General features: G+C 38.1%; 1 protein-coding gene across 3 annotated transcripts in view; it reads right to left on the bottom strand.

Annotated features, from left to right (window-relative positions):
• RORB (RAR related orphan receptor B) overlaps positions 1 to 16,631 on the bottom strand; it is a 197,121-nt gene that overhangs the window by 37,376 nt on the left and 143,114 nt on the right. For all 3 annotated transcript variants that reach the window (XR_016277360.1, XM_089490721.1, XM_089490716.1), the window contains exon 4: positions 16,170 to 16,571. Coding sequence is in view for 2 of the 3 variants with exons in the window: in XM_089490721.1 (XP_089346847.1) it covers positions 16,170 to 16,571 (402 nt within the window). In the remaining variant the exon portion in view is untranslated. The remainder of the gene's footprint in view (positions 1 to 16,169; positions 16,572 to 16,631) is intronic.

Genomic DNA, 16,631 nt, shown 5'->3' with positions numbered 1-16,631 from the left:
TAGTGTGACCATAAACAGTTATAATTCCTAAAGTTTCTAAGTTCTTTGACATTGTTTTTCTCTGTTTCATTCTTATATCCTTTGTTACATGCCCCTAATTTTTACCCTCAACTTATCCAGAAGTTGTATCAAAATCTATGATTTTGGCCTCAAAACCTGCCCTCAATTTATATATGAGGTCAACTTATAGTCGTAATTGTGAATAAATAACTATCCCATGTTGACTTCATAATTCTGGTTATGTTATGATGAAAAATGAACTAATAGGAAAAATGATAATGTATGGTTTACAGCATTGATATCGCAAAATTGGAGTTCCACAGCATATGGCTCTCAAAATAGGAACTGACCTTTTCTATTTTTGATTCAGTAGTTTTCATCTTGACACCATAGTGACTTATTTTTATGCTATGACAGACTTTTCAAGATAAGAGTGTCTTCAAAGGTTACTTAAGAGTTAAGATGTGAATTTTGCAGGTTTTAACAAAATAATGACATGCACAGAAATGGAATACTACTAGTCAGATCTTAAGTTGCAGTTAAAAACAATAATCATGGACTTTTGTAGAGAAGTACCAATTTACTTTGTAGTGATTTTATACATGATGCCTATTAAATTTCCATTTCTTAAAGCTCACTGCTCTCCTTTATAGGTTTTGTGAAGGACCAGATGCTTATACTTCTCAACTCCCTCCTTCGCTCCAACTGTTGGAAAGTGTGAAGGATTTTGCCAAAGATAGGCTGTGTTTTACAAGCCTGAGAAATAACTGTTTTGCTTTCCACATGAGTGTCAAGAACTCTTACTAAACTGCATTTTGCTACTACCTTGAAATTAGAGTATAATTTAGAGCTGGGAAGCAAGCATGAGCACACAGATATGGGCTCAAATTTCATGTTACATGGAGCTCAAATTTGTCATCTCCACATTTAAAAGAAAGAAAAGAAAGAAAAGCTATGCCTCGGCAGGCTTTAAAATAAAGCAGGATGAGTGCAGAGAGGCTGCATAACCCTTTCCACTCCAGCTATTTTTCAACTCACACTTTCCTATAGTTGCTTCTTTACCTTACACCAGAAAGATATGAACTTGGAAATAATTTGTTAAAGTAATTTGTTACTCTTGACCCATTATTATTATTTTGTATTCCTGCTGCTGTCATTCAGATGGTCGGTTGATTGAAAATAAGCATCTTCGTTCGGATACACAGCAAATGTGAAAAAGTGGATTGGGGAGCACAAGGCAATTGTGAACATAACTGGAGAGAAAAAGGGTAAGCAGCTCCTCTCCACCCGTCCTTCTGTTCTAACTGGAAACCTGCCCAGGCTGATTTTGGCCTTTGAAAACTTGGAGGCAAAACTGTGGGGTTCCAAGGGATCTTTTCATCTCAAAAGAGAGATTTTCAGCTCAAAATGACCAGAAGGGAAAGGATTACAAGGACTCTCTCCATCTGCCCTTTTTCTGTACAGCTTGATGATTGATCTTGGCCCAAACCTAAAACCCACTGATATTTTAAAGCCTTAGATAGTCCATATAAACAGTGCCTTCCATGTAGAGTTGCATCATGTCAAAAGAAAGATGTCAAATGAATGAGCCCTGCATGCTGGAGTCATTTCTGTGGAGCATTTCTGTCCTTGCCACATAGGCTTTTAAGACATGCCAGAAGTATATAGCCTATATTGCCCTCTTGCAAGTTCTTTTTACTGATATTTCAATTTTTTTAAATGACACTATGTACCTCAGTTGAGAGTGCAAGCTGAAAACTGCATGGAATTTCCTAAGTAAAATAAATGCACACAGTAAAAGAGAAACAGAACCCTTTTAGGCTTTTGAGGGGAAAAAGTCAAATGATGAAGTGGTTGTACTTATTTATTTATTTATTTATTGCCCCCCCCCCCCCCGACAATACAGTCTATTTTTAGCTGTGCTGTTTGCCACTTTAAACTAGAAAACCTTAACACAGGAAGAGAAGGGAATCAGAGTGTTTGTGCTGTGCAAAACTGAAGTAAATGAAATACAATTCTTAAAATATTGCAGTGAAATCTCCTGTGGATGGGCAGAATATGGTGGGAAGCAGTTAAAACTGACATGGCAGAAAACATAGCTTCCCAAACTCACAGTAAAATGTAATGACAGAAGAGGAAGATCACCATAGAATGGGATTATTATTATTATTATTTATCTTCTAAGGTAATCTGCAACAATTTGGGCTTCCTCTTCTTTCTGTAATTAGACTGCAACCTTTCACTTTGATATTATATGAGTTTTGGGGATGGGTCAACATTTTTACACAATAGAAATGTAGAATAAAAGTGTCCCGAAATGACATTTTTAAAAATTATAAAATGGATAAAACTGGCAGAAGTCATTTTCACAAGATCTTTGGAATTTCAGAAATGTAGACAATCCATTACTTTTAAATCTCTTGCACCCTCCTAATCCATTTTTGTTTTAAAAACCATACCCAATTATATAATGTTTACACATCTTTGTTTTTCTATGACATTTAGGAACTAAGACTAGTAGGACAGAAGAAAGATCCTTGAGAGGGAGAATGTGGCATATAGGTCAGGGTGATATTTGGCCCCATAATACAGTTCAGCATAAGACTCTCTTTAATCTAGGACTTGTTCTGTCCAACTAAGAATAAACTGTTCAGAGAACACTGTGCTAAATCTGTCCCTGAAGCACCTTCCATCTTTCATTTGTTCATCTTTTCTCTTGAGAGGTCCTTGCTTTCCTAGCATCCACTTCGTATGCATAGGGAATCACAGAACTTTGAAGTATGTCTCCTAAAATACTGATAATCATCCTCAATTAAAATTAGTAATGAATTTTAATTTGCCACTTACCCTTAGGATACAGTTGAGTTGCTAAGAGCTCAGTTCAGTTTATACCCTAACTTGAGTTCTCTTAGGAATCCATTTTGAATTAATGCTGCAGTGGTTCCCCAGCTTCACTCGCTGTGGTTTGGAAGTATTTGTTTCACTTTTTTTTTGTTTTTTAAATGCGTATTCTCTCATTCTTGCCTAAAACTAATGTAACTGACACCAAACTTTCAAAATGACTAGGCCATTTGTGACAAATAGCATGCTTTTTAATCCATCTAAATACAGGTGATGCTAGTATAAACCATAGGGTTAGGCAAAATAACCACTGGGATTCCTTTCATTTCTACAATTCTATTATTTTAACAAAGAAACAAATATCACTTCAGTAAGGTGGAACTGAATAACTGTTAAACAATCTAAGCTCATAATTGTTGAACAAATGTGTACAACCTACAAATACGTTTCTCATTGGCTGCCTGATCTACCTACATCAGAAATATAGTTGAAAACAAATCTGTCTCTTTTAGAAACCTAACTTTTATTGGACTCGCATTCATAAGGAAGTGAAGCACCATTTAGGATTCTGTCTATTACAGTGAATCAGCCAAGACACCAAAGATGCCTCTTCCACTGACACTTTCCTTTCTTCTGTAAGGAAATCCACAAGTGCACTGAATAGCAAAACACTACTCAGATTGACAATACGTCACTATCTGAGACAGCCCTCAGTTCTAGTGCTCATCTCGACTAGAGCAGACTCACTCAATCAGTGTGCTGATTCACACTTGACAATTGATTCAGTGGGTCTAATTTAGCACATAGGCTAAGGGTTCCCCACCTTTGGCTGAGAGCCATTGCAGAAGTATTATTCCTTACCATCTTATTAAAAACCATATACTGGGAAAACAATTTAGAGGTGGATGGCTGGAATCCTGTTTGATAGTCCCAGCAAGAGTAGACCCATTCAATTGATTGTTGAATGGTAAGTCAACACATAGGTAAATCCTGTTGATTCAAAGAGTCTACTTCAGGTAGGACTAACAACTAGTGAATCATAGACAAAGCTTGTGAATTTTCTGAGGCAAACACCCAGTACTTATGTTTTGGACATAATACAGTGGTACCCCGGGATACGAATTCACCGCGTTACGAAATTTCCGGGGTACGAAAAAGTTAGATTTAAAAAAACTGTTCCGGGTTACGAAAGATTTTTCGGGTTACGAAAATCTTTCGGCGCGAAATTCAAAGCGCGGCTAGCGGCTAGCGGCTTTCCAGCGGCTTTTCGGGTTGCGAAATGTATCGGGTTACGAACGGCGCCGCGGAACGAATTAAATTCGTAACCCGAGGTAGCACTGTACTCTGAATCTTTTCTTAAAGATATATTTTGGGAAACAAATGTCCAATATTTACAATAATGCTCTTATTAACTGAGGTATATGCATTTTTGTTACTTGACAGAAGGATGATTAAAATATGGTAATAAATATGTCTCCTCATATGATCAATCATGAGATAATGTTCACAGAAGACATGTGATATAAAATATAGTTTAGGATTTGGAATGGTATACTGTGAGGTGCATGAAATTTCAGTGCTTGGTTATACATTGGTCCACTATTATAGTTTTGGTTCCCATCCCATTTCCTGTGTCTGCTCAGAAGGGTGTTATATTTGAAAAAATAATGTTGAATTGCCTGTAAAACTATAACTCAGTATTTACACCAAGAGATAAAATATACAGGTGGCGGAGAAAAGTTGCTATGGGGGAAATTTAAAGTTGACAGATGGCTGGCAATGTTAAGCAGCAACTTCCCTACTCCTAAAGACAGATGTGATGGTGATCCTGAAGTAACTGTTAATTGTTCTGCTAAGGATTGCAGAATAAAACTTTGAAATTTTTAAAAGTGGAGGGGGATAGGTTTGCCTGACTTCCTGATGTCACTTTGATATAGATATAAATTAGATTAGATACAGATATAGACAGTTCTGTGAAAGGAAATACATTACCTGAATATATGCCCCAAATAAAACTGTCTCTCTCTCTTTCTGTGTGTGTTCATGTGTGCTCACGCATGTGTGCATGTGTTAAGGTGAGATCTCAAACAATTTCGAGGTAAATCTATTTCAACAGAGGTTTCATCACACAACTGCTGTCTGGATTAAGAATCATTTTCTTATTTTTGGAATCATTCACTAACATCTAACATTATTGTGATGTGATACTCATTCTGATTTTTCACTCTTCATTTGTGTTTCTGTTCATATAATGTATGCCAATGCTTGCATTTCTCATGTCAATTGTAATGTTAGCATTTACTTCATGTAACAATTTGGTTAGTTGGTATTTCACTTGTGTGATTTTGGTTGGCTACTGCACTGACCTCTAAGGAGCATGAGAGAGTTTGTTATAAAAAGAACTTCTTATCATCATCTTCAAAGTACAAGCACCAAGTCAGACCAAAGGTGTTGCAAGGAGCCTTGGATTACCGAATGTGATCCTAATAGGTTTCCCCCATCTTTACATAGGGTAGGTCCATACATGTTAGTTTGGGCTAATTCTATCTAGAACAGTGGTTCTCAGCCTTTGGCTGTTGAGATAGTTTAGACTTCATCTTCCAGAATCAATCATCAGTGACTAAGATGGCAGAGGTTTCTGAGAGTTGAAGTACAAAGCAGTTAGAAGATCAAAGGCTGAGAACCCAGATCAAGAATGAAGGCAATTTTTATTTTTTCCAAATTCATTTTTGAAGATGTGGAATTTTAATATATAACTTCAGTATTATGGCCTAGTATAGTCAGCCAGAGTAAATTAACATGTCTACCAAAATTAAGTCCTATCGGGTTCAATGGGGATGACTCCTTGTCAAGACTGCAGAGGATTACAGGTTAAAGATCTGCTGAGTTATCTTTCATTTAGATCAGGGTAGGCAACCTGCGGCCCACGGGCCGGATGCGGCCTGGCGAGGCCTTGGGACCGGCCCCAGCCTGGTCCTGCTGCCGATTGCCGCCGGGGCCTTTGGCCTCTTGCGCACAGGGGCAATTGTCTATAGAAGCCTCAGAAACATGCATTTATGTTAACATTTAAAAAAAAAATCAGCAAATTTTTTCGCATGTCCTCTGCTTTTCTTTAAAAAAGTGTCCACCATTTGAAAATTTTGTCCTATATTTGTCCCAGTTTATTTATTTATTTAAATTTTTGAAAAATTATTTAATTATTTATTTTTGGGCTTCGCCCCCCCCAGTTGTCTGAGGGACAGCAACCTGGCCCCCGGCTCAAAAAGGTTGCCTACCCCTGATTTAGATTGTTACAATCACCATGTAAGAATAGCACTTCTCAGCCTTTGGCTCTCCCAAGATTTTGAACTTCACTTCCCAGAAGCTCATGCTATTGGCCATGTTGGATGGGAGACCTGGGAGTCAAATTGAAATCCAAAACATCTGGGTGATCTGTTGGCATCACCTGGTGAGGTAACTCATGATGTCACACTCCATCAACCTCCTCCCATACCACACCATACAGAATCCTTAGTAATGTTTTTGAAGTAACGTTACTTGTAAATTGTAGCTACCTGCAATTGTTGTAACAAAAACAACTAGCAAAATTAAAATTATACCTTTAAATTTCAATATCATAAGCACAGCCTAAATGTATTTACATTTACATAGGTAAAAAACACATTGCAGGAATAATCCAGTTTGAGACTGCTTTAACTGCTCTGTTTCAGTGTTAGGGAATCCTGGGAACTGTACTTTTCTGAGACATGTAGCCTTCTCTGTCAGAATGCTCTGGGGCCACAATAAGATGTCATGTTTTCAAAGAAAAATTTAAAAACGGTAAAAAAACAACCCCATAAACAAAACCCCGAGGCTCGTCCCACTTATACATTCTCTTCTGCTGCCCTGGTGGCGCAGTGGTTAAATGCCTGTACTGCAGCCATTCTCTCAAAACCACAAGGTTGCGAGTTCAAGACCAGCAAAAGGGCCCAAGCTCGACTCAGGCTTGCATCCTTCCGAGGTCGCTAAAATGAGTACCCAGACTGTTGGGGGCAAATTAGCTTACTTGCTGTTCACCGCTATGATCTTTGGAATAGCGGTATATAAATAAAACTTATCATTATTATTATTATTATTATTATTATTATTATTATTATTATTCCAGGGTTTTAAAGGGATGCAGGTGAATCCCTCACCCCATTTCTGCCATAAAGCAAACATTTGGGGAGCAGTGATCTCATCCCACCTTAGAGTGTCACTCAGTGTGGTCTGTCTTGTGGGTGATCAAATATTCAGTACTGTTTTAGAAGAACCATTAAAGAATGGTTTTGAAGAATAACAAAGAATGATTATTGTTAAATTGCATGGGTATCCTGTGTTCAACCCCTTTCAGATCTTCAGATTTTTGCAGATGTGGACCTTGCCTTTAACCCAATCACCCTCCTCCTTCACCCTTATAGTAGTCTTGTAGATATCTTAATATGGTATTTGTTTCATTTTATCTCCTACTGTTCAGTTTTTCTCTCACTCTAAAAGGCAGAATTCTATAATGAGATTTCTGTTCTTCATTAATTTCGTATCAGCATAGTCCCCTACCCTTGTACTGTGATGCATCATAGAACCATGAGAACAGTTTTTGTAGGTGATGATAAACTGCCAAGTACTAAACACTCTATATATATATATATATATATATATATATATATATATATATATATAATGTTGGTTGTCAAATATCAAATAACTGCAGCTATCAAACATCAAAACTCATATTTTAGATGCCCTCGGGTGTCAGATACCAAAGAAGGTTGCATGCCAAATGAGAAGTTCCAAAAATTTAACACTATAGCCTGCCTGTTGTTAAATATTGTTGGATAAAAGAGTAGTTTAAAAGGTAAACACTGTGGTGAAAATGTTCTAATTCTCCAATGATATTTATCCTTTTTGAAACCTTTAGTGGCAATCCCAAGGGATTCATTAGACTTGAAAGAACGACTCACGAATTCTACTAGGGCAGGTTTTTCTTTAAAAAACAAACTCTTGAAAACACACACACAAGTACATGTGTGAGGTGTGTACATACACCTCCCTTTGGATCATTGCCAGCTAAACATACTGTTGAATTTGTTGAGTTAACCCACTTGACTTTTTAATCTATTTATATGTGTTTTTATTACATTAGTGACAGTGTACCACACTGGAGCAAGGCTAATTATCTTGGCCGCTTCCCAGAAACATTTCTCATAAGAAAATTTCCTCTCTTCTCCCCAAATCCTTTGCCCTCAAAATTATGCAGCATAAACAAAACAGGGTGGGGGGGGGAATCTCACTGTAGGCAGATGGCTTTTTCCACTCCCACTTGAAACACTCACTGTCATGTAAACAAAAAGGAGGATATTTGAAAGGCTTTGGCATTTATGTAAATTGATTAAACCTCAATTAGGAACACTGCCAAGGGCCATCATTTGTCAATTTTATAGTGACCTTATTAAAAGATCAGTGTTGTGACATATTATGAACTGGATTAATTTATAGCTGGGATGTGTAGCTTTGAATTACTCTGCATTGTTTACTACTAACTTTGTTTTTACTCATTCAAGAGTGTTCCATTACTATGTTAGCTGCCAAAGAGGGGGAGGAATACAGTTTTAATGCAGTATGTTCTGTGTCATTTTCTATTGACTCCTTTTTCTTTTTTCCTGCATTCTAAAGCGTACAGTTTCTTCTCTCCATGTACCACTATTGATCTCAACAGAGCCTCTCTTTATCTCCCTCCTCTTCAGCCCATAGTGCTCTCACTTGCCTCTTTGAATGGCATAGTTTATATTCCCTCTTTCTTTCTACATCAACACACATCAGCCAGCTCTTAACTATGTAGCATCTACATGAGCATCTATGCTTATTCAAAAGTAAACTTTTGTAAGTCTGATCCAGATTAGGATGACTGCACATGAGAATAAGTACGCACCCACCACAATTCCGTTTTTTTCTTCATAGATCCTGTTGCTGAATCTCTCCATATCCCATGTAGCCTGTTTTCTTTCTACACTTCATTGCACTCTTTCTGATCAGTGTCTTACCACAGGTCTGTCTACCTAACTATCTGTAATCTTCCTCTTTTTGCCTGCTCCCCAAAATCAATCTTAATCCCATTGCTCAATGCACCATTTCCCTCCTCTATTTCTGCTCTTTCCCATTCTGCTCTTCTTTCTACTCAGCACTGACACTGAGGACAACAGCACCCAAGCTTTAGTTTCTTCCTGAAATTCACTCTGTTGACTATGGTACCACAATGGTTGGGCAGAGCTCCACAACACATTCCTGACTCTACCACAGGAAATACAATGTAGATGTAGGAAGGGAGTTGTTATTCCATTTGCACATTCAGATAGAAAGTGTTGGTGTAATGGGAAAAGGTAGATTGCACTGGCAGGCCCTGCCCTCACCTGTATACACCCAGACCCTAGGCAGCATTAAGCAACCTTGTTTTCTTTCCAGCACCACATGTACATTCACAGGTGGTCTTTATTGTTACACTTTGAACAAATATTGAACAAACATAGATAAACACCAGCATCTGCCACTCATAGACATGTTCATATATTCAAGATTACATATGTGAGCAGGGCTCCAGATATTGCCAAAAAAATCTCAGAATGAACTTGAAACAAAGCATTTTATACTTTGCCCAGGGCCTTCAAAGAGGTGTTGGAAAAGCTACAGTTTGCCCTTGCTTCTTACAGTGGTGGACTCTGTTATATTTTACAGACATATTTTATCGATTTCTAGTGTTTGGTGATGTCTTGTTTCTACTATATTCTTAAATGGCAATTTGTGCAGCTCTTTTAAAACTTAAGCCCATACTTTTGCAAGGTGCAGGAGAAATCTGGATTGGGTACAGGATGCCATGAATGGGTATGAGATACCTCCTGCTTGGGCATGGAGGTACACAATAAATTCCATGTTTAAAAGTTTTCATCCTGCACCTAGTCCAGGAGGAAAGAATGGGAAAAGGCAGTGTGATAAAGTCCTTAATTCTTTCAGATATAAAGTCCTTAATTTTTTCAGATATTTTTCTCCTTCTACTCTAATATGCCTGTCAGTTGGAGAAATATTTAAAGTGTTTGCAATAAACTGTGTGGCTCCCTGTAGACTCCTTCATGTTGATTGTCTATGATTTCAGCTGATAGTGTACCATTGACTATTGTGAACCTGTTCTATACAATCCACATGGACCTTCTGCTGAGTGGAACAGAGTTAGTCTGTCACTGTTTAGCTATGATTCTGGTGTAGGAATGTTGCAGATTTTCTAATCCTCAGTAAAAAGTGATATTTTGACAGATTAAAACACCCTGGCTGAGATTTTACGTCATCATTAGCTCCATCATTATAGTTACATCTAATGATGCCCTCAACCTATTTGCAGCCTGGCAAAATCTCAACTAAAATATCTCCGAGGCACTGGAGATCAGGATGCTGGGCAATGATATCCACAGTGCAACTCTAGTCATGAGGTTCCTTTGAGAGACTCCATGGAGTCCTGCCAAAACTGCTTATCCCAAGGCACCCTGAAATTGTAGTGCATAATGTATGTTGTTTCCTAGCACTCCAGACTAAACCTTTCAGTCAGGGCACTGCCAGAATGTGACGGCAGGTTTGGGAGTCATGTTTGACCATTCATGACTGTAAATAAGAATCATCAGCAGTTATGATAGTGCAGCTCCAGCTTACAAGCTGACTTTAAACCTTTCCTTTTCACACTTATAAACACTTTCTTTAAAATATTGCTCCAGAAATATGAGTCTTGAATAACACACCACAACAATGCACTATATGGGGGGAGGGGATTACAGTTTTCCATGTACAAAAACTGGATTTTTTTGTGCAATTTTTTTTCTGCAAAAAAGTTTCAATATGGCCCAAATCTCCTCACCTCATATTCAAAAGGTTAAAAATCTCTCATAATCTTGCTTGGTAGGGAGAAAACTTTTGAAATTATTCATTTTTGCATATGGGAACAAAATAAGTAAAAAAAAATTACATTGTGTTCTTGAGAAGATGATGCTACTATCATTTTTCCCACCGTACACTTCATGTGGTTGTATTAATAGGGCCAGAATGGAAGGTTTGGTCCAGTTTCCCCAATCCCATGGATTCAGGGCAGTGGGAAACCCTCTCTAATTTAAGGAAGGGGATAGACACTGAGGTGGAGGGAGACAAAAAATCTTTAACTATCTCATTCTTCATTGACTACTTTAATGTTATGTAAATAACATTATAAAATTATTTTTATTTTCTTAGCTGTAGACTATAGCAAAGCCCTTGATTGTGTTGATCATGAAAAACTATGGATTGCTGTTAATGAAATAGGTGTACCATGGCATTTGATTATCTTAATGCGTAACCTGTACTGAGGACAAGAAGCTACCATAAGGACAGAATATCAAAAAATGCATTGGTTTCCAATGGGCACGGGGGTCAGGCAAGGCTGCACTTTATCACCTTATCTGCTTAACTTGTATGCTGACTGTATCATAAGCAAAACAGGATTAGACTCTGAGGAAGGAGATATGAAAATTGGAGGAAGGAACATCAATGATTTAAGATGTGCAAGTGGCACCATACTACTAGCAGCATGTAATTATGTGCACACTAACTTGAGGGTAATTCTCATTGTACTAGGAAGACTCACTAAGTGGGACTCAAAACAGCTGTATTTACTAAACTGGGTTTGGTGTAGGCATGTGGGAGGAGTACTTTTTCAAATTTTACTGCACCCTGTATAATATGGTTTACAGTTTCAAGAAACAACAGTCTTAGGCACAATGTCAAAATAACTGAGCATGATTAGAAATGTTTAAATAGATACTTGTTCCTGGAAAGTACCATTGCCAACAACCTCTGTGACTATAGTAATAATGATAATACTCACTAGATGGCAACATTGTACCATATAAATATTGTTGAAAAGCATACAAGGCATTTTTGAAGGCAGACTGAGGTAATTAAATATCCTCTGAGAGGGATCTTCAAAATTTGTGGTGGGCAAGAAAGATAAAAGGATACAGTGTCAGAAGGGGTCCCTAGATGAATCAGTTTGTATGTGGAAAAGAAGTCTAGGTTGAAAGTAATTGCATAAGGAGGTATCTTTTGTAGCTAATTGAACAACACATAGTAAATAAACTGAAATTCGGGGCAGCTGCTGCCTTGGGTAAATTCTGTAGAGGAGCATGAAGCAGACCCAGTCTGAAGTGCTGGCATTTGACTAGAACTGAAGAACCATCTCTGTGCTACCAACATAAACTGGTTAAAATGGTCACGCTCCCCTTGAGGGAATTCAGCTCTGGGAACAGGATGTGAGTGTCTTAATACAGCATTTTCAGCATTCAAGCAATTCCTGATAGGAAACAGTTGCCATACCAATTCAAATCAGCATGAAAATAGTGCATTTCAATATACATTGAAAATAGAAAACAAACAGACAGCAACCTCTCTTTTTCTTTTTAACATTTCTTTTTTAAAAAACACTAATTACCACTGAATGCAACTCAGAACTTTTGCATTTGGAGAGCTTGTGATTTCTTTGCAAATAAACAATTGTAGGAAGAGAGAAAGAACAAAAAGAAATTTCTAGTTAGAGGAAAAAAAACCTTTTCTATAGTTATGACAGGTAACAGAGCTAAGAGATATTTGGTAGGTGCAGCAGACTTTTTTCAGAGGGGGCTGTCAGTTTTTTAAAAATCAGTGGCACCCATTAAACAAAATAAGTCACAGAACTTCTCATTTGTTCAGGATCTGGCAATGCTATGCATAGTGACTACAGCAAGTTTCTGTTGGGGAGCATGCTTTAAAAGGCACACTAGTAATCTCCAGGGAGCTAAGCATTAAAGACTTTTATATGTAGCTTTAAAGCAAAAGGAAGCATTCAGATTTGCAAAGATATGAGCACTATGATCCCAGCCTGGAAAATATGGGTTGAACATTTTCAGCATGAGGTTTGAACATTTCCATCCACTCATAATTACTGTTTCAACTTCTGTTCATAACTGTTTTAAGGCCTAAAACCAATTCTAGTCTTAACTAAAGTAGACTCATTGGATCAGTTGCTGAACAGCATGTCAGTGCTCAGGTAAATCCCATTGATTCATTAGGTCTGATATAATTGGAATGGAGGAGGTACAAAGTTCCAAGAAAATAAGATGGATATCTCTTTATTCCACCAGATAAGAACAGCCTCTTCTTAGCAGAGATTCCTGCAGTGGCCTTATGGGGATACCTCCAACATCTCTAAGAGAGCAGTGAGCTAATATAATAAGACAATGGAAACAATACATATAAAAGAACTATATAAAAGAGGTATTAGGATGACAAATTCATTTGAGGAAACCTCCGATTTTAATAGATAAAGTGGAAGTTGCACTCAGTACACTTGGGAGAAATAAATCACCAGGAACAGATGGCATACCAATAGAACTGTTCCAGTCTTCAGAGACTGAATCTACTCTATTTTTAATTAAAACCTTTCAACAAATATGGAAGACAAAACAATACCCCACAGGTTGGAAAGGCTCAATATACATTAAAATATCTAAGAAAGGGGATAACAGAGATTTCACTAACCATAGCCCCATTGCATTAATTTCCCATGCAAGCAAAATGATGCTCAAAATTCTACAACAAAGAGTTACACCATGTATGGGGTGAGAACTGTCAGGTGTCCAAGTTGGGTTTAGGAAAGGAAGAGACACTAGGGATCATATTGCAAGCACACATTGGTTAATAGAATGCACCAAAGAATTTCAAAAGAAAATCAGTTTGTATTTTATATACTATAGCAAAGCCTTTGCTTGTATAGCTCATGAAAAACTAGGGTTTCAGTCTTAAAGAAATGGGTGAGCCACAACATTAGATTGTCTTGATGTGTAACCTACACTCAGGGAAAGCGAGTACTGATAGGACAGAATATGAAGAAATGAAACGGTATCCAATCCAAGGGGTCAAGCAAGGCAACATTTTGTCGCCCTATCTATTTAACATTTATGATGAACATATCATATATAAAGCAGGATTAGAATCAGAGGAAGGAAGTGTGAAAATTGGAGGAAGTAACATCAGCAATTTAAGATATGCTGATGACACCATACTACTAGCAGAAAATAGCAAACACTTGAAACAGTTAATGAGGAATGTTAAGCAACAATGTACAACATCCACTCACACCTGAAGAATGATTAGCAATATCCTACAGCAAATCAAGCCTGAACTCTCCCTAGAAGCCAAGATAACTAAACTGAGACTGTCATACTTTGGCCATATTGTGAGAAGACATGACTCACTGCTTGCTTAGATAGAAGGCAGTGGGAATAGAGAAAGATCACATTCCAGATGGATAGACTTGGAACCTTATTGCATTAAACAAGTAAGACAAGAGGCAGCAAGATAGAAGTGGCTTTCTGTTTACCTCTCCACATGCCTTCAAAGCACTTCCATTCTGTTTCTGAAGGAGACAATAATAAAAGAATGCCTTTTGTTGCACTGGAAAAAATTGTTCTGAATCTGCAATTTGAAGGTTTCACATTGATAGCTGAGTTGACGCCATAGTTGACTTGATGGAAGTTAACAATGGCCCAAAACACATGGGCCAAACAATGCAGATTCTGGCCATGTTCAGGCCATGGCACTCAGATGATGCATTCCCCGAACACAGCCCGAAGGTGCGCTGATGTTGCACCATCTAGGAAGAACCGGGCCAAGAAACAACAGAAAGAATCTGTTCCTTCTGGTGGCCCAGTTCAGGAATGTGGTGATAATCCAGATTGGGACTGGGTGCATGCGGTTGCCACGGCCCTGGCGCAAATAGAGCCAGTGAGGTCTCACTGTTGCCCCTTTGGCCTGTGTTTCAGGCTAATAACAACAAAAATATTTCCCTATATGTAGTTTTAAGAAAAAGATAGAAGTCTCCTGTTTTATCCCCTTTTTGTTTCTGAGAATCTCCAAACAATTACTTGCAGTTATATTTCTTAGACTAAAGGATTAAATAAATTCGGAAGATGAGGAGCAGTTCAAAATATCTGATAAACTTGCACAGAGTATCAGTACACTGGTTGAGAACACACCCTCCAACATTTCACAGACCAAAACTGTAACATGTGTGGTCAAGCAAGGTCACAGAGTAATGAAGATGGGGGGGGGGGAATTAAGGAGGAAAAACATACAGTCGAGTGGCTGCAGCAGTTGGCCTTTGCCTGAGTCTATAAAGAATGGCAGATTTTGCTACCTCCTCTCCTCTTCTTGCTGAATTGAGTGCAACCTACTTTTATACTTTGAACTCAGTTTGCAGCAATTGGAAGTAAGCTAGGAACAAAAGCAGACAGAAAGAGAAAATGGGACATTTTAAAAGCCGATGAAGAAGACGGACGATGGAAGATTAACTGCCTTGAAAGATCAGGACAGCTAGAGGATATGTGAAAGTGAAGATTAATAACTACTAGTACCATGGAAACATTGCTTACTATGAGAGCATGATTTCTCTTGCTGTGTGAAATGTATTAATAAGGTTACATTGCCAGTTATCAAAATTATTGCTGAATGTTGTTTTTTGTCGGTTTTTCGGGCTATCTGGCCATGTTCTAGAAGAGTTTCTTCCTGACGTTTCGCCAGCATCTGTGGCTGGCATCTTCAGAGACTGCTTGTCTTTTTCCAGGCAAGCAGTCCCTGAAGATGCCAGCCACAGATGCTGGCAAAACGTCAGGAAGAAACTCTTCTAGAACATGGCCACATAGCCTGAAAAAGCCCACAAAAAACTATGGATGCCAGCCATGAAAGCCTTCGACTTCATATTGTTGAATGAATGATACCCAACACATGAAACCAAATTTTCCAAATACTACAGTCAGCATGAATCCACCTCTTCCAGATCCTAAATGTACCGTAGCTTTGATGGCAGAAATCCAGAGGAAGATCACAAGTGAAATTATGCACTGTAATTAATTTCAGACCCAATTCGATTAATGATCCACCTTCAGAGCTCTTTGTTGACAAGAATGTGTATGGTTGTCAAAAAGATCATTAAACTCTCCTGATAATGAGCTCATTTGATATATGCTCTCTATTTAGTAATTATCACTTGATTGATTCATCAGTTTTTCAGCTTCATAAACAGATCATGAATTGCTTCATTTAAAAAATGTAAACATTTTAGAATTCTGTTAAATGAACTGAATTCACAACAAACCCCATTAGAGATATCTAGAGAAGAAGCCCACTCTAAAGGAAGCCTCATGGATCAAAACATGTACATACCAATATTGTGAAAATTAAGTTGAACATTAAAGGTAGTATTTTCTTACCTATTTCCGTCATGGTTATCCCTGGAGCTAATTGTCCATTGTTGCAAGAGCTATAGGTAAACAAGTTTGGTACAGAAGTGAGGTCATAAATAGGTTCCTGTTTTATCTGTTTGATTCCAGTCATGTCCAAGCCAGATTGATCTGGGGAGGGTTGGGCAGAATCCACATTATAATAACCCTCAGACTTCGGCAGGTCAATGACATGCCCGTTTGAGTAAGTGCCACCAGTTTCATTGTTCAGGTTGTTCAACCCATTGCTGATACTGCTGCTGTAGACACGGGCCAAGGCTTCGGCCTCGCCGCTCTGCTGCTGTCGCTGTTCTTGCAGTCGCTGTTGATGTTTCTGTACCTCGGCATACAGGCTGTCCCTCTGCTTTTTGGACATTCTTCCAAATTTTACAGCTGCAACAGACAAAAACTGGCATTACTGACTTGTGTGTTTCACATCCTGCAACATCTCAC

This window comes from Sceloporus occidentalis, unplaced genomic scaffold, assembly GCF_023333645.1.
Source record: "Sceloporus occidentalis isolate IW3139 unplaced genomic scaffold, rSceOcc1.0.p SCAF_1, whole genome shotgun sequence".
In the NCBI taxonomy this organism is placed as follows: domain Eukaryota; kingdom Metazoa; phylum Chordata; class Lepidosauria; order Squamata; family Phrynosomatidae; genus Sceloporus; species Sceloporus occidentalis.
Note: the sequence above shows the minus strand (reverse complement) of the source record. Positions and strands in the feature narration are given on the sequence as shown.